The following is a 22832-nucleotide window of genomic DNA, read 5'->3' as shown; positions in this document are numbered from 1 at the left end:
CCCCAATCACCCTCCCCTTCCAGCAAGCATTTGCATGTGTAATTTACTGTCATTTCAAACATAGTTTAAGCACCGTCTAAATACAGTATGAGCACCTTCCTTTCTGCTTTAGTCAGACTACATTCCCCGATAATAAAGAAATCCTTTGACAGAGGATATCTGCCCAGGGCTAGATGTGAACTCACAGTGCCTGGGTAGTGCTCAAGTTTGATGCCTATAACACTCCCCTGGAGCAATTAAGTCCTCTGAGCTACAGCTGGCTTTCAACTCCCTTAGCCTCTCTCTCTCTCCGTGCACATGCAGTGTAATCAGTAGGGTGCATGAGCCTTAGAACTGATTGGTTCTCTGGATAGGCACGTGCCTAACTTCTTCAAATAATGCTGTAATGTGATTTCCCCGAAAGGGCTAGTTGGTGGTAACCCTTGAATGTCTGAGATCCTGATGCAAGGATCTCAGCCCTGGTTTGAGTCCTAAGTGTGCACAAAAGTTGTTGGTAATTCATCCACCTTCAGAAAAGCACGGTTTTTCCCCACAGGGTTGTAACTCAGGAAGCCTTCAATCAAATGGCCCCAAATCTGGATCACTACCCAAAGCCTGTGCCCCCATGAGGCATACCAAATTCCAAATTAAGCTCAGTAATTGTGCAAATTTTAAAGTACTTAGAGGAGTCAGGCTTTTAAACAGGAAGGACATCCCAACCTTAACTATAGCAGAACTGACCCTCCACTATACCGAATGGTATTGGTCTGATACTGCCCTTTATCCCATCCCCAGAAAGACGAGAGAAGGGTGACACTCAGTAAAACTGAAAGACAATACGCATTTAAAAAAAAATACCTCCACTGTAAAATCAGAATTCACTAATGCAGGATATTAGCGAGCTAAGTAGTTCCACAAGATTAAAGAGGACTTGACATTTATATGAGCTGAAATAACATTTGTAGTTAGACTTGCCATATTAAAGTTGAACGAATGGAGGATAGCTAATGTGATGCCAATTTTTAAAAAAGGCTCCAGAGGTGATCCTGGCAATTACAAGCCGGTAAGCCTAACTTCAGTACCAGGCAAACTGGTTGAAACTATAGTAAAGAACAGAATTGTCAGACACATAGATGAGCATGATTTGTTGGGGAAGAGTCAACATAGCTTTTGTAAAGGGAAATCATGCCTCACCAATCTACTAGCATTCTTTGAGGGGTCAACAAGCATGTGGAAAAGGGGAATCCAGTGGATATAGTGTAGTTAGATTTTCAGAAAGCCTTTGACAAGGTATCTCACCAAAGACTCTTAAGCAAAGTAAGCAGTCATGGGATAAGAGGGAAGGTCCTCTCATTGATCAATAACTGGTTAAAAGATAGGAAACAAAAGGTAGGAATAAATGGTCAGTTTTCAGAATGGAGAAAGATAAATAGTGGTGTCCCCAGGGGTCTGTACTGGGACCAGTACTATTCAACATATTCATAAATGATCTGGAAAAATGCATAAATAATGAGGTAGCAAAGTTTGCAGATGATACAAAACTACTCAAGATAGTTAAGCCCAAAGCAGACTGCAAAGAGTTACAAAGGGATCACACAAAACTGGGTGACTGGGAAACAAAATGGCAAATGAAATTCAACGTTGATAAATGCAAAGTAATGCACATTTGAAAACATAATCCCAACCATACATATAAAATGATGCAGTCTATATTAGCTATTACCACTCAAGAAAGAGTTTTTGGGAGTCATTGTGGATAGTTCTCTGAATATATCTACTCAAGGTGCAGCAGCAGTCAAAAAAGCTAACACGGAATATTGGGAATCATTAGGAAAGGGATGGATAGATAATAAGTCAGAAAATAGCATATTGCCTCTATAAATCCATGGTACACCCACATCTTGAATACTGTGTGCAGATGTGATCGCTCCATCTCTAAAAAGATATATTTGAATTGGAAAAAGTTCGGAAAAGGGCAACAAAAATTATTAGGGGTATGGAGCGTCTGCCATATGAGGAGAGATTAATAAAACTGGGACTTTTCAGCTTGGAAAAGAGACGACTAAGGGGGGATATGACATAGGTCTATAAAATTATGACTGGTGTGGAGAAAGTAAATAAGGACGTGCTATTTACTCCTTGTCATAACACAAGAACAAGGGGTCACCAAATGAAATTAATAGGCAGCAGGTTTAAAACAAAATAAAGTATTTCTTCACACAATGCACAGTCAACCTGTGGAACTCTTTGCTAGAGGATGTTGATGATTACTGGTTCTATTCATTCCCTCTGAAGCACTTGGCATTGGCCATTGTCAGAAGACAGGACTCTTGGCTAGATGGACCTTTGTTCTGACCCAGTATGGCTGTTCTTATGTTCTTACAAGGACTACCAATTCTCATTCTTTCGGTTAGAAACTATTTGTCAGCTGGGATTAGGAAATAACTCCCCCTGCTCCCTTTCCTGCAGAGGGACAGCAGAGCATAGTGCTGGAACTAGGAGTGCTGGGGGTGCTGCCACACCTCCTGTCTTGAAGTGGTTTACAATATATACAGGGTTTACAGTTTGGTTCAATGACTCTCAGTACGACCACTATACAAATTGTACAGACTACAGTTGGTGAATGTCTTCCTGTAAAGCAGATAGGCTGCTGCCAGACATAGAATGCCAAACTGGTTGAACTAATGGTTTTCTATTCTGGTATGGCAATTCTTCTGAATAGCATAACATTTAAAATAATAGAAACCCACCAGCTCCTTCAAGTTTTTATGTGATTTATTTGCTGGGTGTGAGGGGTTATCGAACTGGAACAGTTTAAAAAATAGATGCCATGGCTTTGTTTTCACCATCTCTTTACTATGTTAGTTACAGAAGGTTGGTTACATTTTTCTGGAAGCAATATTGAAGAAACTATTCTAGGTCACTAACCTCCATTGTCATGACTATTCAAAAATGTGTATAAAGCTCAAAGGGGGGAAATCACTATATATCAGCATTATACTAGCTTTTTGAAGACGCAGTGACCAAATTATTGGTGAGAATTATGAAAGTAGTTTCAATTACACTCCTCTCATAAATGTCCTTCCACATGATCGATCAAGTATAAGCCTCAATGCAAAGGCTAAAATGCATTTTGCTAGACAACTTGAAAAATGGCAGTGTGTAATGCTTTGGGCTGTAAGAGGAAGGAATGTTGAAGACACACAGAACTGTGTTCGTGTGGCATTCCAGAGAAAACATGTGTACACACAGTATGGGCTGTATTCATGATGTGAAAAAAAAGCTGTGCTTATTAAAAGTTAGGTTGGTTAGTTCACATGCGGTCACTTGGATGGTGTAGAGGCCAAAAAGTGCTCATTAAAGCAATTATGTAAAATTAATTAAGTCAACACTGTAACATACATAGTAATTAAAGCAGAACTTTAATTCCATTAAACAGTATGTGTGTGATCTCTCCCATCAGAGGTTGGTATGTGGATTTCCTACAGAGACATCTTTAATAGATAGCATGGGAGTTCTACCTCCACATTTTCTCACCGACGTGTCTCAGTTTGCAGTTTTGTGTAGCTTCCCATCTCATTTCCTCCTGAAAAGGAGGGGGTTGTAGATCACTTGCACTGTTCATGGGGCACTAGTGATCCCTGGCAACATGAGAGGCTGAAGGTAGGAATCAGAAACAGTATCGACTCTTTTTACCTGCATGGGAGTCTCAGCACCCAACCTTTCCCCTCCCCCCTAAGTGATGTGAATCATTAATGGCAGCTGCTAAGGCAGTGATGATGCTCAAATGCCAGCATGAATCTTCCCTATACTTACAGCATCCAGGCACAAATAGCTGTGGAAAGGAGAGGAGTCCTGTCCCAGATGATCCTCGTAAGCTCTCCTAAGGCCAGGGAGGGTGTGTAGGATGGAGTGAAAGTGTGTGCACAAAAGAGAGGTGGGATGAGAGATTGTTCTGTAACCCTACTACTGTGTCACAGCAACTGAAACAGGAGACAAGTTCTGCCATGAAACGGATTTTTTTTTCCTTTGCATCACAGCCAGCGGACATGGCTTCTGCATGCATAAGAGGGAATAAAAATGACAGCAAAATATGCAATCCTCTTTTATGAATAATGTTTTTAAGAGACCAATAATTGATCCAATGTACTCTATAAACAAATGTTTATGTTTATGGTAGAGCTACACTTTCAAGTTGGTAGTAACCTTTGGCATCCTGAGATTCACCTTCAAAAGGCATTACACTAAGAGCGATGTTAGGGGAGGGTTTCAGGAATGTGTCTAGCTTTCAGAAATTAAAAGCAAACACAGTGCACTGAAGTAAGCAGAACATAAAACAAGTACAGGTTAGGCCCTGGCAAGTTACATTGTGTGTGATGTCTATGTCACAGACTTCATGATGGAGCTTGGCAAATCTTCTCACTCTCCTGATCCCAAGCAGCCTGGCTAATTACATTTCATACATTTCTGGGCTTCCCTGTGAGATAGACCATGGATCCTTGGACACAATTAGAATTGAGGAAACTGGAGGGTCCTTATCATACAGTTTTCTTAAATGAAGCAAAATCAGAAAGGCAGTTCTACCAAATTCTACCCCATCCCTTCTTCTCATCAGATACCTGATTAGTAGGAAGGGGTGCTAATGGCATAAGCTTTGTGTAAGTGTGCATGTATATTCTTATAAAATATTTTCATTGAAATATGTATATTATTTTTAAAAATCCTCTTTATTCATTTGTGACACTGTTGTGTTCAGCCAGTCTTTCTGCGAAAACTCAGTATTTTAAGCTAAAAAAATAGCACAATGTAAAAACTCAAACCTCTCCCTGATAAATGAGACCTGTAAGGAGCCAATGATCATAGAATCATAGAAGATTAGGGTTTGTAAGAGACCTCAGGAGGTCATCTAGTCCAAGCACCTGCTCAAAGCAGGACCAACACCAACTAAATCATCCTAGCCAGGGCTTTGTCAAGCCAGGCCTTAAAAACCTCTAAGGATGGACATTACAACACCTCCCTAGGTAACCCATTCCAGTGCTTCACCACCCTCCTAGTGAAATAGGTTTTCCTAATATCCAACCTAGAGCTCTCCCACTGCAACTTGAGACCATTGCTTCTTGTTCTGTCATCTGCCACCTCTGAAAACAGCCTAGCTCCATCCTCTTTGAAACCCCGCTTCAGGTAGTCGAAAGCTTCTATCAAATCCCCCCTCACTCTTCTGCAGCCTAAATAAGCTCAGTTCCCTCAGCCTCTCCTCATAAGTCATGTGCCCCAGCCCCCTAATCATTTTCGTTGCCCTCCGCTGAACTCTCTCCAATTTGTCCACATCCTTGCTGTAGTGGGGGGCCTAAAACTGGTGTAATACTCCAGATGTGGCCTCACCTGTGCCGAATTGAGGGGAATAATCACATTATTGTATTATGGTTCTTACAAGTATTTTACATTTTTGCATTATAAATTTACATCTTGTATTAAGAATTTTACTCAGTGACTTTTACAATATTTTCTAGCCTGTTCACTATTTTACTGACACTTGCAACAATCCCTTTTAAACTAACAGGAGCTAATCAAATGAATAACACATTTGATAGCAAGGAGGTAGACAAACTATCTGATATGGGGATAAACCCAGAGCAAGTACTAGGGAAAGGGTGGCTCAGTGAATCAGTATTGGGATAGTAATGGTAATGATTCTCCTTGAGGTTTCCATCTAACTGACACCTATTTGGTGGCCTATGTGAACAACGGGTCAGAGCCTGGTTTAAATCCTTTGAAAGAAATCAAGTTTTACCAAATTACAGCAACTGAGGATCTGACCCAACCTGTGGTTTCAGTCCAAATCTTAATTATCACGTAGTCACATCACAAAAAAATAATATCATTTATACCATTCCTGGGAGTCCCAGCAGAGATATCACAGGTTAAAAGGACATAGAGCCCTCTCCCTTTCCACTTTCTTGTATTGCTCCTACCTCAAGAAATTGAGACTCCTAATGGAAGCAACTAGATAATTTGAAATGTTTAGTACCAACAGTGTGTTCTTCTTCAAACATATTTACTCACCTGACATTTCCTTTGGTGTTTCTGAGAACTGTTGCAGCAAAATTTTGTGTAACGCCAACCAGACTGATTCCATCCACTTCTACAATTTGGTCATTTACTTGGATCCTTTCAGAAAAACAAATAAAATCCCTAAATTACTCATCAAAACATAAAAGGAAGCAATAATTGTAGCTTTTTAAAAAGTGTTTGAAGTTTCACCAAAATACAAAAAATGGAGGCATATACCATCCCTACAACATTATGCAGCATATTTGTATGTGATACAGGCCTCAATTCAGGAAAGGGCTGACTTCATTGGTATGTGAGCACGTGCTTAAATGCATTCCTGAAGTGGGGCAAAGCATGCTTTGCTATTTACTATTGCTGAGTACTGGAAGCAACAGCAAGGAAAAAAATACAAAATTATGTCACTGCCTGTGTACAGTTACCACATAATTACAACTTTAGACAACCTTAGTATTATGAGTAATTACATTCCTCCATCCTCCATATCAGTAGTACTGTATGTAATCACAGGTAAAACAAATTGCTGAATCTGGAACATTACAAAACTAAACTCAGACCTGATCTATACTTAAAAGTTAAAGTGACCTAGCTACATCTCTCAGGACTGTATGCCGTAGTTAGGTCAACCTAGGCCAAAGTGTAGACACAGCTAAGCTGATGGAAGAATTTGTCCGTAGACCTGGTTGCCAACTCTAGGAGAGGTAGATTAACTACACTGAGGGAAAAAACCCTTCCATTGATGTAGGAAGTGTCAGCTACGGTACTACAGTGACACAGCTGAAGCATCAGAGCTATGTTGCTATAGCGGCTGTAGTGTAGACATACTTTGAGATACTTGAATAACTTACACATTGTCCTTTTCTAAGCAATCTTGAAGAACAATGTAAACTGCAGTTTTAGTATTTCATGCTACTTCAAAACTGAGTATTCTTTAGAGCAAAAGAACATTTTAATAATCTATAATGTATCTAAAGGGCCACTGCTCAGTAGATTATGCTTAAACTTCAGATAGGGTATATTAGTCTTTCAAATTACCTTTAAGAGGTCTGATCTTGCATCCCCTGCATACTAGGAATTCTCAATTACTTGAAAGGAAGTCTTGGGTGTACAAGGAATGAAGGATAAAGCCTTATATTGTTTTACCAGGGGAAGAATCTCCTAGATTTTAAACATCTATTTATAACACAATCTACTGCTCCATGTGACAAAGTTAAAAAAAAATGAATTGCTACTCTTTTTGTTCTGCAATACACACAACATGCATCCCTAGGGCAGAGATAGCATCATCATTTATTAAAGGTACGTGGAGGGAAGAGAGCCATATCAAATTCAGCTCTGCTAGAAACATACAAATTCTAAGTTTTCCAAATGAAAAAGGATATAAAAATAGTAAAAGAAACACATTTTCAAGCATCTGTATGTGAACTACTATATCAGATAACACAGATTTAAAAAGAACCAACAGAAACAGAGCAGATGAAAATTTCTTATTTTAAGTCAAGATATTTTAAAATGGCACTTTTTCCTGAGCATAAATACCTAATAATGGAAGTTTTCCATAGGACCTCAGTACCACATGCTCCGGGAATGCAAATTAGAAACTACATTTTGCGAAGGAGTACTAAAAATAATTTCACTCTCAGCTTTGGCATAACACCTCACATTTCTACATGCATTTTGAATAACATCTCCCAACTTTTTGGACTATACTGCTGAGCAAAAATGGCTCCTTAGAGCTACTTTGGTAGCTTCAAAGTTCATACTGTCACTGTGGATCAGTGGATTATTTCCCAGCTGGACATAGCAAATTTTGAAAATATTGCTTTTGTGGAAGCCTACAAACTGCATCTTTGAACTCCACTCCCCCCCGCCCACCTTTCAGAACTGTATGTCATTTTTATACATGTAACTGTTGCCGTTACATTGAACATACACCACTACCCCGATGTAACGTGACCCGATATAACACAAATTCTGATATAACGCGATAAAGCAGTGCTCCGGGGGGGCGGGGCTGCGCACTCCGGCGGATCAAAGCAAGTTCAATATAATACGGTTTCACCTATAATGCGGTAAGATTTTTTGGCTCTCGAGGACAGCGTTATATCGAGGTAGAAGTGTACGTCAATAATATAAAAAGACTGACAGATTTTGAGTCTTTTTGTCCATTAGCCCACTTTGGTTATTACTTCTCTCTGTATTTCTTTTCTTTGCTGCTTACTAATCTATTTCCATCTCTTATTTCAGTCTTCTTAATCCTCCAAATACATAATATGTGCCATCCAAAAGGACATTTCCTATATGATGCCAAGTAAGTATTCCTATATAACATGTAAGAGTAATCACATTTATTTTCCAATCGTGTCTTATTCTATGTTTGGAAAGAATCCTTGACCCTGGAGACACTACCAAAATAAGCAATACTAATAAGATTTTCTATGTAATTAAGAACTGATTTGTCAAAAGGCCAGTGCATAAAGAAATTAATGTGCATTTTTCCTTGCTAAAACTGCTTTTGCAATTAACATGATTCCACATGCAAATCTGTTATTTGTGCACAAATGGCCAGTGTGTCAAATAGCTGGTCATTTGCACGTGGAAATTCACAATTTGCATATGGAACTATACAGAAATTAGGCAAACATACTTACGTGTATTAGCATCCATTTTGTATCTGACCTTTTGAAACTCAGACCTTAATATGTAAAAATGGAATAAAAGTGCTAATAAAAAATGCAGAGGTAACATGTTAAATGTATGTTAAAATTACAGAATAAAATAATCAGAGTTCCTTTTCAGTAAATTGAATTCTTTCCTCTCTCTTTATCCATCTGGGATTTTGAAGATATAACTGTCAAGATGACTTTGTCAGGTTTGTATTGGATGGTGCACATAGGTCACTGTCTTTACAAAATCAGCATTAAATGACAAAGGAGCAGAAGGAAAAATTCAGTCCTAAAATCTTTTTTTAAACAGCAGAATCCACAGCATCCTTTTTTCTAAATATTAAAGGAATTTTTATGATAGATATGAAGATGAAGGGTGGCTATTCATTTATTTTATTTATATATATATATTTTTACACCAGTTTATATGACAGAGAGATGTATATTATTACATCAGTTGCAATTAATTTCCAGACAGTTATTTTAACCTTTCCCCCCCATTTCCTTCTTCCGCCATCCTGTTCCTGACTCATTTTTAGAGATGTGTTGAATGGCTTGGCACCAATCTGAATAATAACATGCTATTTCTCACGTGTCTGTGTGTACACAAATTAAGTATCAAATGGGAGACGGGTTTACGAGTGACAAAGACTTAAAAAGAAAAAGTTTAACAGCATTTTATTATTATGAAAGAAATTGGTGGTTTCTCTATTATTTTCTAAGGGGCAGTTCTTCAAGCCTCACTTACAGGGAACAGCAGTTATTCACCCATATGAACTAATTTAAGTTGCTGGAACAACTTGCATAATTGCTACTCAATATCAGAAAGGTTGCAGAATTAGGTCCTAAAAATGTGAATTCAAATTTTGCAGAGATATAATTTAGTATATGTTTCAAGTTGTGAACTGTTACACATTCCTCAGCAGCTGTTCTCAGGTAAATTTATTATCAGAAAAATATTTTCAAATGACGCATCACCCACTACACCTGTCCTGTACTTGAACTGGGAGATTATTTATACAAAATAGTCAGTTACCCTATCACATGTGTAAAGAGTATTGGTATTTCATATTCAGTTTGTCCACTGATTCCTTCACTTTTTATTGCCTCTATCTATCTATCAACCTATTCTTAATTTGGACTGGAGCTTACAGCAAGCTCTCTGGTTAAATTGGCCAATGACATTTACCACAGAATGCCCTTTACATGGCAACTACCCAACATCTGCTATGTCTAGAGCAGCATGAATTAAGACAGTGGTGCTCAGTCACTCGGAATTCCCACACTACAGGTTTCTCATCTTCTCCGAGGGCAAGTAATACCCGGAGTAATCTGCTGACTTTTGCAGAAAGACATGAAAAATGTTCTGAAGCTACTGAAGTACTTTTCTTATCTAAAAATTACAATATTAGAAATCCCACCCCAATTTTTATTTAATTATTCTAGGATATTTGAGACATCCCTCAAAATATATTCATATTTATTGCTAAAAGATGGTCTTTTGATTATTATGCTTACTGATTACCATATAAGGATGAGGTTGAAGGAACCACCAGAGCTGATGCACAACAGATGTTCCATATTCAGGGATAGGCTGCTCCATATTCAGAGAGCTGTGTACACCTGTCTCAAATGAATGAAGTGTTTTGGAAAGAACATGAGAGAGTTCTTTCTCAGCTGCCTGAGCATTAGTCAATTGAGGACAAATATTAAAGGGGCCAAAGCAAAAATCTAGTATGATCTCCCTGATGAGGAACCAACACCAACTTGTGCAGGCTATGTTTGTCTGGAGTATAAATAGTCCTGAACCAGCCCCCAAACATCGAAGGAGGAGCCTCATATGTGGTGTCACAAAGGTGCAGGCCATACATCCAAGCAATTGAAGACAACGTCTTATTGATGTCTGTAGGCTGATTTGAATCTTTGAGATGAGATCTGCTAACAAGGAGAATCTGTTGGAGGGAAGATAAGCCCTAGCTGATATAGTGTTTAAGAATGCTCCTATGAACTCCACTCTTTGTACCAGGCTCAAAGTGAATTTCTCAAAGTTGAGCAGCAATCCTAGCTTGAGGAACTGAGATCTCATCATCTTTACAGTGGCAAAAATCTCATTATAAGATTGGCCCTGGAGTAGCCAGTCATTGAGGTATAGAAAAATGATTATGCCCAGACGTCGAAGGTAAGCTGCGACCTCTGCCAGTACCTCAAGGAACACTCTTGGGGAGGCAAGAAGGCCGAATGGGAACACTTGATACTGAAAGTGATCCTGATCTACTGAAAAACACAGGAACTGTTCATGAGCTGGGTGAATTTTTAGGGGGGAGATTTTTGATAGCCCATAGCCTAGTACAGGGGTGGGCAACCTATGGCACGCGTGCCGAAGGGGGCACGCAAGCTGATTTTCAGTGGCACTCATGCTGCCCGGGTCCTGGCCACTGGTCCGGGGGGCTCTGCATTTTAATTTAATTTTAAATGAAGCTTCTTAAACATTTTAAAAACCTTATTTACTTTACATACCACAATAGTTTAGTTATATATTATAGACTTATATAGAAAGAGACCTTCTAAAAAAGTTAAAAATGTATGACTGGCACGTGAAACTTTAAAATAGAGTGAATAAATGAAGACGCAGCACACCACTTCTGAAAGGTTGCCAATCCCTGGCCTAGTAACATGCCTAGACCACTGCCAGCAGCTGGAATGCCAATTATTATGCTTATTGCTGAAGGCAGCTAAAAAGGCAACTACTGAAACCTTAGCACAACTAACAGGGCAGGAGGGGCAGGGGAAGTGAATGCCCACGAGGAGTAAGCATGGCCATGGGCCCTCCAGACTTGAGCTTCTCAAAATTGCTGAAGCATGAGGTTTTGCACGATCGGAAGTCTGGCAACATTTTAACTGTTGCTATGTGAAATACATCTGGTTAACCGATGGAAAATTCACTGGCTGGAAAACTCCACACAACTTCTGCTCAGCAGGATTTTTTGTTTTTGTTTATGAACAAGCTATGTAATTGGGTATAAAAGGGGGAAGAGGTCTGAGCTCGGTGGACATTTGAATACTTGGAACACTTCAGAGGGATCCCTCTCAAGTTCCCCTGCAGACGGAAGGGTGGCCACCAGAAGTCTACAGATATCCACTCGAGACCTCCTGACGATCTTGCCTAAATATTAATCTGGGGTTTATTTGGGGTGCTCTCCTAACCTGTTGCAGACATGTGTAAGTGCTGGAGACTAAATAAAGTAAAAGCTTCAGTAAAAGCACTTTTGTTTGCATCAACCATTTATCGGCCAGACATGCCACATCCCCATTGATTTATTTCCTGACACCACCTTGCAAAGAGTAAAGTTACCAAGAGCTAGAATGCACGTGTGCAATCACTCAAAGAAGAATTTATAATACTGAAGATCACTCTGCACTAGAGATTTTCAAAAAGTACATGTTAAGTGAGAAATGAGGAACTTAAGGGCACAAAATGGCACAGGAAAAACTAGAAAAATGTTGCTGAGGAACTTTTTTTTATAGATACTGACCATCCAAAATTCTCTTTGAAGCCAATGGGAGCTGCAGGCACTCACCACCCTTCAAAGACATTATAAATGTTTCAGCACTTCTGATTTTGGACAACCAACTTGATTTTGGAAAACCAACCATATGTTAAAGAGGCTTGGTTTTCAGGAAGTTGTGAGCAACCATCATCTGCAAATCTAGCCTCTTTAAAGCATCGTAAGTGAGATAATCAAAATAATTATCTTCTGAAATTTCAGGTCGCTACTTTTATTTAGAAGCCTACCTTTAGGTACCCAGATTAGAACATTTGGGCCATAACACTAACTCAAATTTCTAGTTATAAAATTACACACAACTTTTTGCCATATGCAAACAACCAGAAATTATTTTCTACAAAAATCAATATCCATAAAGAACCATTGTTGAGGAAGATTCCAAACACTGAATCTAGTTTACCTGCCATCTCTTTCGGCTGCTCCACCTTCTGTTACTGTTTTGACAAATATTCCCAGTTTTTCAAGGCCTGCATCTGCTCCAACTCCCATTCCAATAATACTGATGCCAAGTCCATCTTCATCTGTGGAGAAGACAAATAAAAGCAGCAATATAGTTTGATTTTAAATAATTTGGCATTTAAAGAAATACATTTGCATCTTGATTTTGTTTTCTTTTGATTTTTTCATGTGATTAAACCCACTTTTAGTTATTTCCTTGGTGAGACCCTTAATTTTCTGCAGTTTTAATAACACACCAAAAATAGATAATATTGCATTTGCCATTTGGAAAAGGTTACTACAGTTAGGCAAGATGACTAACGTTTCAGAGGAGAATGAAAAGTTAATATGAAAAATCATGTCAATTAACGTGTAAGGTGAACTACAGGAAACAACATTCTTACAGAAATACAGAACTATTGTCCTTGAGCTGGTTCCTTAAATAATATTATTGAATATTTTTCAGTCTGAAGAGCCAAGAGATTTGCAATGATTCCTCGAGAATTAAAGTTATGCCCTCTAAGCAAGTGCAGCAATCCCTTTAAAGATCTGCACATCAGTTTAGAGAAATTGCAAACAGTGCACAGAATGCATACCTTTTTCTAGTTCCACTGGTAAAAGCTCCAGTTTTTCCACACGCTTTTCAAGTTCATATTCAGCTGATGCAGCCACTGGGTCAACTTCATCATTTCTCCGGTCATAGTCTTCATTGGAGTATGTGTTGAAAACCTTTGAAAATACGCCAGTATTGATCAACTATCCATTCCAGAAAAGACGGTTAACTTAAGAAAATAGCTGCTATATGTATCCATTTTTATGACTTTTTCTATTACATTGGTTGAAATGAGTTTTTAAGGTAATGCTCCCCTCCTCCCCTCAAAGTTCAGGTTTTTAAATTAGCGCTTTTTTATTCATCAAACAGTCTGCTAAGGACTGAAAACCAATTCTGAATATAACTAACTCATTTTTACCATATGTGGTTATAAATGCAGTACATGTTTTAGAAGGACTGAGTCATTCTACTCCTTTCAATAATTAAACATACAAACATATGGTTCCAATCAAACATTGCTCCATCTAGATAGTAAAGATCTCCAAATACTTATAAAAGTAGAATACATAGGAACTACTATGATTAACTGTAACTTGAATCTAATCTCAAGTCTGATGTTTCTTCCTGAGGGTCCAATTTGCGCACACAAAACCAAAGCTGAAGCTGACTACTGCTAATATGAAAAAACATTTACATATAAAGTTAAAGATTATGCTGTACTTTTAAATTTTAAGATTACAGTATGGCATTACGGAATTAAGACAGATTTAACATTTCAAGTCTATTATATGACAGGTTTAATATCTATGTGTATGTGTATAACCACACAAACTTTTCAAATGCTACGGTAAGTGCAGTATGTTTGTTGAATTTGTTTACCTGTCAGTCAGTATAAATATTGATGGCTTTTAAGTTAATTAGGGATTACTGAGGCCTTCTGTAGAGTTATGGAGTCAGAAAGATGGAGATAGTTGTTCAAATTTTTGATCCTATGTTTTATTTAGATAATCCCTCTGTTCACTTAGTTACCCCACTGTGGCAGTAGTGAAGAAATATACAGTGTTGGAGATAAATATTGTATCTAAATTCTTCTGTCCTACATCTATTGTTGCATTTGTTACTTTAAACAAAACACACCATGCCCCCACCACAACCACACCCCACACACAATTTCACTCTGTCCCCTTTTCTGTCTTTACAAGTGTTCAACAAGAGAAGGCAGAATTAGGTAGCAAAAGAATATTTATGATAAATATTAATGTGTTCACCAGATCAACACCAAAACAGAGAGGTCACAAGAAGCCTTCCCTGACTGCAGCTCTGTTCAGATGCTAATCAACCATTGTCTACATGCAAGGACTGCTCAAGGCTATCACCCCACAAGGGGCAGGGAAAGCCAAAGGCAGGGCCATGGCTAAACTCACCACGCTCTGACTCTGTAGCTGAAAATTCACATTCAACTTTTATGTTTGAATTCTTAATAGAAGTCAAAGAGATCAAATGTCAGAACAAAGGCTGCTCCTCATCAGACCTGATGGTAGAGAGATCTTTTACACACTACAAAAAATGTTTGTGCAGCAAATATTATTAAATAATATTTAATAAAAATGGCAGCAACTGCTTTAAAAATGTCATTGAATGATACAACTTTTAAAGTTTAGCTCCTGAAGAACACGTAAAAGAAAATGATTGTAGCTTAAATGGTATTGTTAGTGGAATCTGTGTTGTTCCCACCTAGCAATTTGTCAGCTGAGAGAGCAACATAATTGACTACACTTCTGTCTAAAACTAGATGCACTCCATGATTATTTTTTTTAATTACACAACTGGAAAAAAAAATCTCCCCATCTCCCCTCCCTCCCCCTCATTTAATATATCTTTTTTATTTCTTTGGCATACATTACTCAACTTTATAACATTTTCGAACTAAGAACAAGAACATAAAAACGGCCATACTGGATCAGTATCCATCTTGCCCAATATCCTGTCTTCTGACAGTGGCCAATGCCAGGTGTCCCAGAGGAAATGAACAGAACAGGTAATCATCAAGTGATCCATCTGCTGTCACCCATTCCCAGATTCTGGCAAGCAGAGGCTAGGGACACCATCCTGGATAATAGCCACTGATGGACCTATCCTCCATGAATTTATCTAGTTCTTTTTTGAACCCTGTTATAGTCTTGGCCCTCACAACATCCTCTGGCAAGGAGTTCCACAAGTTGACTGTGCATTGTGTGAAAAAATACTTCTTTTTGTTTTAAATCTGCTGCCTATTAATTTCATTGGGTGACCCCTAGTTCTGGTGTTATGAGAAGGAGTAAATAACACTTCCTTATTTACTTTCTCCACATCAGTCATGATTTTATAGACCTCAACCATATCTCTCCTAGTCGTCTTTTTTCCAAGCTGAAAAGTCCCAGTCTTATTAATCTCTCCTCATATGGCAGACACTCCATACCCCTAATCATTTTAGTTGCCCTTTTCTGAACCTTTTCCAATTCCAATATCTTTTTTGAGGTGGGGCGACCACATCTGCATGTAGTATTCAAGATGTGGGCATACCATGGATTTATATAGAGGCAATATGATATTTTCTGACTTTGGAAATACTGACTGAAAAGAAGTAAAAGTAATAAGACTGCAACAATTAAACCCATACTGCAGCCTAGAATGCCTTCTTTGTGTAACAAATCTCCATAATCACGTCAGAGATGGCTTTCCAGCTTGTAGGCACATTGAGTTTTAGATGGTGTCTTGGCACATTTTTGCTTTGGATTTAAGCCTAGAGTTAACACGTTTTCTCCAAGAAGCCAAACTCATCATAAGTTTTCTTGGCAGAACAATGCATCACCTTCATATTAGGAGTGTTGAGAAAACCTTGCAATACCACTGAAAACATGAAGAAAGCAGTCAAAGTATTAATGCTACTGTCCAAGGTAATAAAATCTTCTCTGCAGTGCTGTGGAAGCAACTTAGTCAGCATCCCATTAATTCCCCTAAAATAGTAGTTATATTGAGATTATTGTAATAGTAGTAGTACAATACTATGTTACTAGTAGCACAGAAATTGTGATAAGGTCCTCATGCTCTTTGGAGCGACTCACAACCGTGAGTGCCTGCTTCAGTGCAGATGGTCAGAAAACAGGGCAGACATCCTGTTGGTGTGTTCTATAATTAGATTTCACCAAGCCAGTAACAAATGTGAACTCTTGGATTACAATACTAGTCTTACCATGGAGTCACAGACAGTCTCCTCAGATTTTCCAATCTATCTTACGACTCAGACAAACTGGATTTTGTGATAAGAGGTCACTTATACCAGGGGTTCTCAACCTTTTTCTCTCTGAGGCCCCCTCAACCTCGATATAACGCTGTCCTCGGGAGCCAAAAAAATCTTACTGCTTTATAGGTGAAACCGCGTTATATTGAACTTGCTTTGATCCACCGGCGTGCACAGCCCCATCCCCCCGGAGCACTGCTTTACCGCGTTATATCCGAATTCGTGTTATATCGGGTCGTGTTACATCGAGGTAGAGGTGTACTATAAAAACTCCAGGGCCCAGTGGGGGTGTGGGACCCTCGGGGTAGGGGCCTTGGACATAGGTGTAGTTTGACTTCTATTTTGGTGGGGGGGCAGGGGCCAGCAGGACTCAAGCCACCTCCACATGGCGGGGTCCGGGGAGGGAACGCCACCTCCACTCCGACTCACCTCAGCAGGCCACCCAGCCTGTCTGGGTTAGGGGGCGGGGGATGGACGGCACAACCAAAAATTATAACTCAAAGGTACAGGACTTAGCTCAAAAAGTTTGAAAACAGTTTAGGGTGCAGGGAGCTGGTAGCTGGGGCTGTGTGCAGGCAGGGGGTAGCTCAGGGTGCAGGGAGAGTGTAGCTGGGGCTGTGTGCACACAGGGTGGCTGTGGGTACAGGGAGAGACTAGCTAGGGGCTGTGTGCGGGCAGGGGGGTAGCTCAGGGTGCAGGGAGGGGGTAGCTGGGGCTATGTGCACATGGGTGGCTGTGGGTACAGGGAACAGGTAGCTGGGGCTGTGTGCGGGCATAGGGGTAGCTCAGGGTGCAGGGAGAGGGGTACCTGGGGCTGTGTGCAGGCAGGGGGTAGCTCAGGGTGCAGGCACGGAGTAGCCAGGGGACGTGTGCGGGCATGGGGGTAGCTCAGGGGGCAGGGAGAATATAGCTGAGGGTGCAGGGAGAGTAGCTATGGGCTGTGTGCCGGGAGGGCTCCCCTGCGGCCCTGTTCCATGAGGGCTCTGCCAGCCAAGGAGCCAGGTCTCCCCACCCAGGCAGCTCCTACCGGCTGCGTGAGCAAAAGGGGCTGGGAACTGAGGAGCAGCTTCAACCCAGGGCACCAGCAGGAGAGGAGGGAATGCTGTCACTGCCTACTCCATGACACCAGCCAGAGAAGCAGCTGCCCCACACTGCCCGGCTCTGGCTTACTGCGTCCGACCTGGCCAGGGGGCGGGGAGAGGAGATGGGGGGGGGAGGTGTGGAGCTACCCCTGGGACTGCCGTGCTTTTGTGGTGCAGTCTGGGAGAGGAGGGGCAATGCTCTCCATGTTCCCAACTCTGCGCAGGGGCTTCTTCCCCACAGGGAGTACCAGCGCTCGGGGCTCCAGGATTCAGCCCTGAGCCTCCCGGCTTCTGCCCGCGAGGCGCGCCAGGGATCAAGGCTTCAGCCCTGCACCTCCTGGCTTCTGCCCCGCAGAGGGCACTGGGGGGTGTTGACAGGGATAGGGGGTTCAGCCCCACACCTCCCAGCTTCAGCCCCTTGGTGGACACTAGGGCTCGGGGTTTCAGCCCTGTGGCCCCCTTGAAAGGGTTCACGGACAACCGCAGACCACCGGTTGAGAACTGCTGACTTATACCAAAAATCACACCACCACATCAGGTTGCTCACAGGCCTAAGAGACCAGTCACTTACCCAGAGCAATTGGTACTTTAGATCTTACACCCGTTTCCTCAAGGAAATCCCTTTCCTCTAAATCCCCTTCCAATCCATTTTATCTAATAACCATACCCCATCCATAATGAGTACCTGCACGGGACACCTGTCAAAAGGAGGCATCCTCAATTATTTTGGCTGAGAGAGGGATTTTATGAAATTGTTTTGGGTATAAATACTCCCACTCCCCGGAAGAGCAATGCCCCCCACCTGGTCCAGCCACTTCCTGTTCCTCCTTACTCCATCCAGGTAAACGTTCTATTTCTTCCCTCTCTGCCGCCAACAGCAGAGGCGGTTCCTACAGAGGCAAAAACTCCTTTACTTGTGGCCTGCCAGATAAGGACCCACCACATACATTTTTCTTTCAAAAGGTCCTCAATGATCTATTAATTTCTCCTACTGGAGCTACAGTACATCCAAAGGATGAAATTTCTAGGTATCATAAAAAGTAAACAGTAGGTTTCGACCTTTACATTAAACCATTTCAGGCTATAACAGCTTGGCTTGCAAGTTCTGAAAAGATTAATTTTCTTGGGAAGAAATCTTTTGCATAAGGCATCTTTAGTAACTGGTAGATTTGCAAAGGATTTTTAAAGGTGAGAAATGCCTCTGATCTGGACAGGTCTTTAAAAAGGAGTTCCTTAACTGCAGTAAGAACCTCTCTGTTTTGGCTGTCCAAAGAATGATTAGCTTTTCAAGTGGTCTATTTTAAGTTCTAATTAATGGAAGTTAAATAGCATTTTATGCATCAGTGAATAAATATCTTCTTTTTTGAATATTTTATCTTATAAGCTCCTTATTTCTAGGAAAACGTCATTTTACACATTTGAACACGTTTTATAAATTTATTACATAAATATATGATTTTCATTGTTAAATAATATTAACAATGACATTATTAATAGAGCATGCTCAATATTGTTTCAAAGTTCACATCTTCCCAGATATGGATTCCAATGGCTGTTAAATTGAGAGTGTGTGGGAATTCACCTTAAAATAAACTTTGCAACCTATGTTTCAGAAAATTATGTTGTATTTTCCTGTGTGGTTCTCAAAATGGGCTTGAACAGATGGATAGGGGGAATCACACAGGCTCTTTTCCCTATTGTCAGCATTCAGCCAGAGGATGACCTATGGATCTAATGATTCCAATCTATATGAGTGAAAAGAAAGTAGGTAGGGGTTAAAGACCTTCTGACTCAGCCCCATTTATCTTTGTGTTCTGAGATGTATGACTCACAGCCAGTATCTTGACTGTATCTCTGACACTAAGGAGAGTCACATGTCTGAGAACACTCCATCACACAAGAAGGAAAGAGATCCTGCCACGGTAGAATGTGTGGGGATTTCACAGCACCAATCCTGATATAAAATCCCCTACAATTAAATCAATGCATTTGTTGCGTTCTCTGGGAGACTCTGTGGACGCTTTGCTGTTTTTAGAAATAAAGGTCCTGATTCTGATCTCAGTTAATAGATTCTATGGTCAGAAGGGAACCACTAGGACACCTACTTTGGTGTCCTGTATACACAGGCTGCAGAATTTCCCAGACACTGAAGTAATGCTTCTTGAAAGAGATCTAATCTCATTTTAAAGACTCCAAGTGATGGAGAGTCTACCACCTCCCCTGTTAAGTTGTTCCAATGTTTAATTACCCTCACTGGTAAGAAACTGAATCTCATTAAAAAGTTGAATTTCATAGAATCATAGAACTGGAAGGGGCATTGAGAGGTCATCTAGTCCAGTCCCCTGCACTCAATTTGTCTAACTTCAGCTTCCAGACACTGGACCTTTTTATGCCTTCACCTGTAAGACTAAAAAGCCCTCACTATCAGGTATCTTTTCCACGTGTAAGTAACTATAGAAAGCAATCATGTCACCTCTCAACCATCTCTTTGATCATTTGAATAGATTGAGCTCCTTAAGCTTCACATTGTGAAACATTTTTTTCCAGCTCCTGGATCATTTTTGCAGCTGTCCTTTGAACCATCTCCAGTATTTCCACATCTTTCAAGCGTGGACACCAGAACTGGACATAGTATTCTAATAGTAGTCTTAACCAATGCTGTGCACAGAGGCAAGATCACTTCCCTACTTCTGTTTGAGATTCCTTATTCATACATTCAAGGCTCACACCCCATTTTTGAGGCTCCTGGTATTAAGGCTGCTGCCGAGATGACCCATTCAGCACAAAATGATCCTGGTGAATTGACTATTGATGCAATCCATGGAGCTGAAAAGAAGCTTAAGGGAAATATGGTGGCAGGAGTCTTTGAAATTCCTGGAGAACTGTTAAAAAGCTCTGGACCAGCTATTCTTTTGTGTCTTTAGGTACATATAATCGGGAGAACTAGAGTCAGTCCCTTACAACTGGCAAAGACAACATTATTTTACCGCTTAGCAAGTATAAAGGCAGCAAACAAGACTGTTGTAACTACTGTGACATTACTCTGCTATCTGTCTTGGGAATTCAAGTACCCCATTCACATTGTATTTGTAGATATCATGGCTGCATTTGACTCTGTCAACTGGGAATCGCTTTGGCTGATCTTAAAATTGAGAGGCCTCCCTGACCAGCCCTGTTGAATGTTCTATCTTCTATATGATGACTCCTCAAGATGCATTCTTGTAAATGGGAAAAGAACCGGCTTCTTCCGAATTAAGTCGGGTGTTTGACAAAGACGTATTGCCATCCCAGAATCCTTCAATGCATTTGTACACTATCTCCTTAACCAGACTCTAAGTAAGTTTAGACATAAGCCTTGATGAAAAGAACCTCACCTATTGTTGATTTTCTTTTCATTCATTAACAAGCTCATCAAGAAGATAGTCAGAGGCCAACTACTGGCTCACCTAATTTAAGCTAACATCCTAGACCCAGAACAATTTGGATTCAGGAGAGGACATGGAACTGAAACCATTTCAGTAGCATTCATGGATGATCATCTGCTCTCAATGGATAGAAGGCAGACCTCCATTCTCATCCTCCTGTACCTCTCTGCAGCATTGAACACTGGTAACCTTAAGATACTGCTGCTTCACCGCACCTGACACAGGCAGCGGGGATCCAGGGTAATGCCCTAAAAGATTTGAGCCCTTGCTGGAAGAACATACCCAATGAGTAGTGATGGGACACTGCACCTCCACACTACACCCTTCACTTATGTAGTCCAATAAAGATCAATTCTCTCTCTAATCGTGTTCAACATCTACATGCAGCCAATAGGTGAACTGGTCAGATGACATGGACTCCAAGTTTCAGCAAATACAGCTGACACATAGCTCTACCTATTTGTTGCCACATATGACCATACCACTACCATCAAAACAGTGCAGTGTTTGATGAGATCAGCTCATGGATGAAGAACAACTAGCTGAAGTTGTATCTAAGCAAAACAAAGGTTATGTGGCGGGTAGAGGAAAACACTTCATAGCATTTCCAGCCATCGTGCAGTCTCCTTTGGCTGAAGGTACATACCCACAATTAGTCAATTCAGTCCAGAGCCTCGGAGTGCTGCTGGATTCCTCACTGACACTAAACTTTCACATAGTGGCATGGACGAGTAACATTTTCTATCATCTCTGGCTGGCTAGGAGACCCTGTCCCCTCCGGAACCACTGGCCTCAGTTATTCATACCTCTGTCACCTCTCTGTCAGGCACTGCCTCTGATAATTATTCGATTATAATTTAACCTAGTGATTGGAGCGTGGGTTACAGCTGGGTACAGGGTGGGGCCTGGGCCGGGGGTGGTCCTGGAATCAGGATCCAGGTACAGGCCAGGGTCAAACAAAGATCAGAGGCCACAGACAAATCAGGGTCAGAACTGTAGCCAAAGTCCAGGTGCAGGCCAGAGGTCAAAGCTGGGTGGTCAGAGTTCAAAAACAAGCCAAGTTGGTACAGAAGTCAAGAGTCCAGATACGTGCCAAAAATCTAAAACGGGCAGTCAGAAACTGGGAGTCTAGTGGGGATCAGGAGGCAGAGACAGGGCTGCAGCAGTTTGGTGATAAGGCTGGAGTGAGATTAGTGCAGGGCTCGGGCAAGGCTGGGGCGGGAGCAAGCTGAGGAGCAGGAGAAGGAACTGGCTGGGAGTCGCTGGAGTCTGGTGCACTGCGAGACAGGAGGAGGGTTCCTGGAGGGTAGCACAGTGCTCAGAGTCAGAGTGATCTGCAGCTCTGCAGAGGATGTGGAAATATCTGAGTCTAAACAAAGGAATATGGTCCTGCTCCTTTGAATGTGTCTCCATGGTAAATTGAGAAGCATTGGAAATTCATTTACATAAAAGGTAAACAAAAGCCATCAAGCTAACAAGGAGAGGAGATCACCACTCAGCTATCAGCAGTGGGGGAGGAACCAGCATGTAGTCTTCACCAGACCACATGGCATTCGCTGCCCAGCAGGACAAAAGGAACTTTATCTGAGAATACAATTAAAAGACATACTGGCCTATAAAGAGCACCTATAAAGAGTGAATCCCTAAGTTATCCCTCACCTGAAGAGACAAAGAAACAGAGCACTTTAAGCTCTGTGAAGGGACCTGCCCAGAGAATCTGGTCAGCCATGCTGGAAAAGACTTGGTGAGAAACCTTTCTTCAAATAAGAGACTT

The 22832-nt window shown here is 40.9% G+C and overlaps 1 protein-coding gene across 9 annotated transcripts in view; it reads right to left on the bottom strand.

Moving 5' to 3' along the window:
• PPP1R9A (protein phosphatase 1 regulatory subunit 9A) overlaps positions 1–22832 on the bottom strand; it is a 222721-nt gene that overhangs the window by 70831 nt on the left and 129058 nt on the right. For all 9 annotated transcript variants that reach the window (XM_034760478.1, XM_034760477.1, XM_034760479.1 and 6 more), the window contains exons 3-5: positions 13315–13447; positions 12681–12801; positions 6043–6147 (exon numbers count right to left, since the gene is read on the bottom strand). In XM_034760478.1, the coding sequence (XP_034616369.1) occupies positions 6043–6147; positions 12681–12801; positions 13315–13447 (359 nt within the window). The remainder of the gene's footprint in view (positions 1–6042; positions 6148–12680; positions 12802–13314; positions 13448–22832) is intronic.

The sequence above is a fragment of the Trachemys scripta genome, chromosome 2 (genome assembly GCF_013100865.1).
Source record: "Trachemys scripta elegans isolate TJP31775 chromosome 2, CAS_Tse_1.0, whole genome shotgun sequence".
Lineage (NCBI taxonomy): Eukaryota > Metazoa > Chordata > Testudines > Emydidae > Trachemys > Trachemys scripta.
This window is presented reverse-complemented; position numbering and strand designations above follow the sequence as displayed.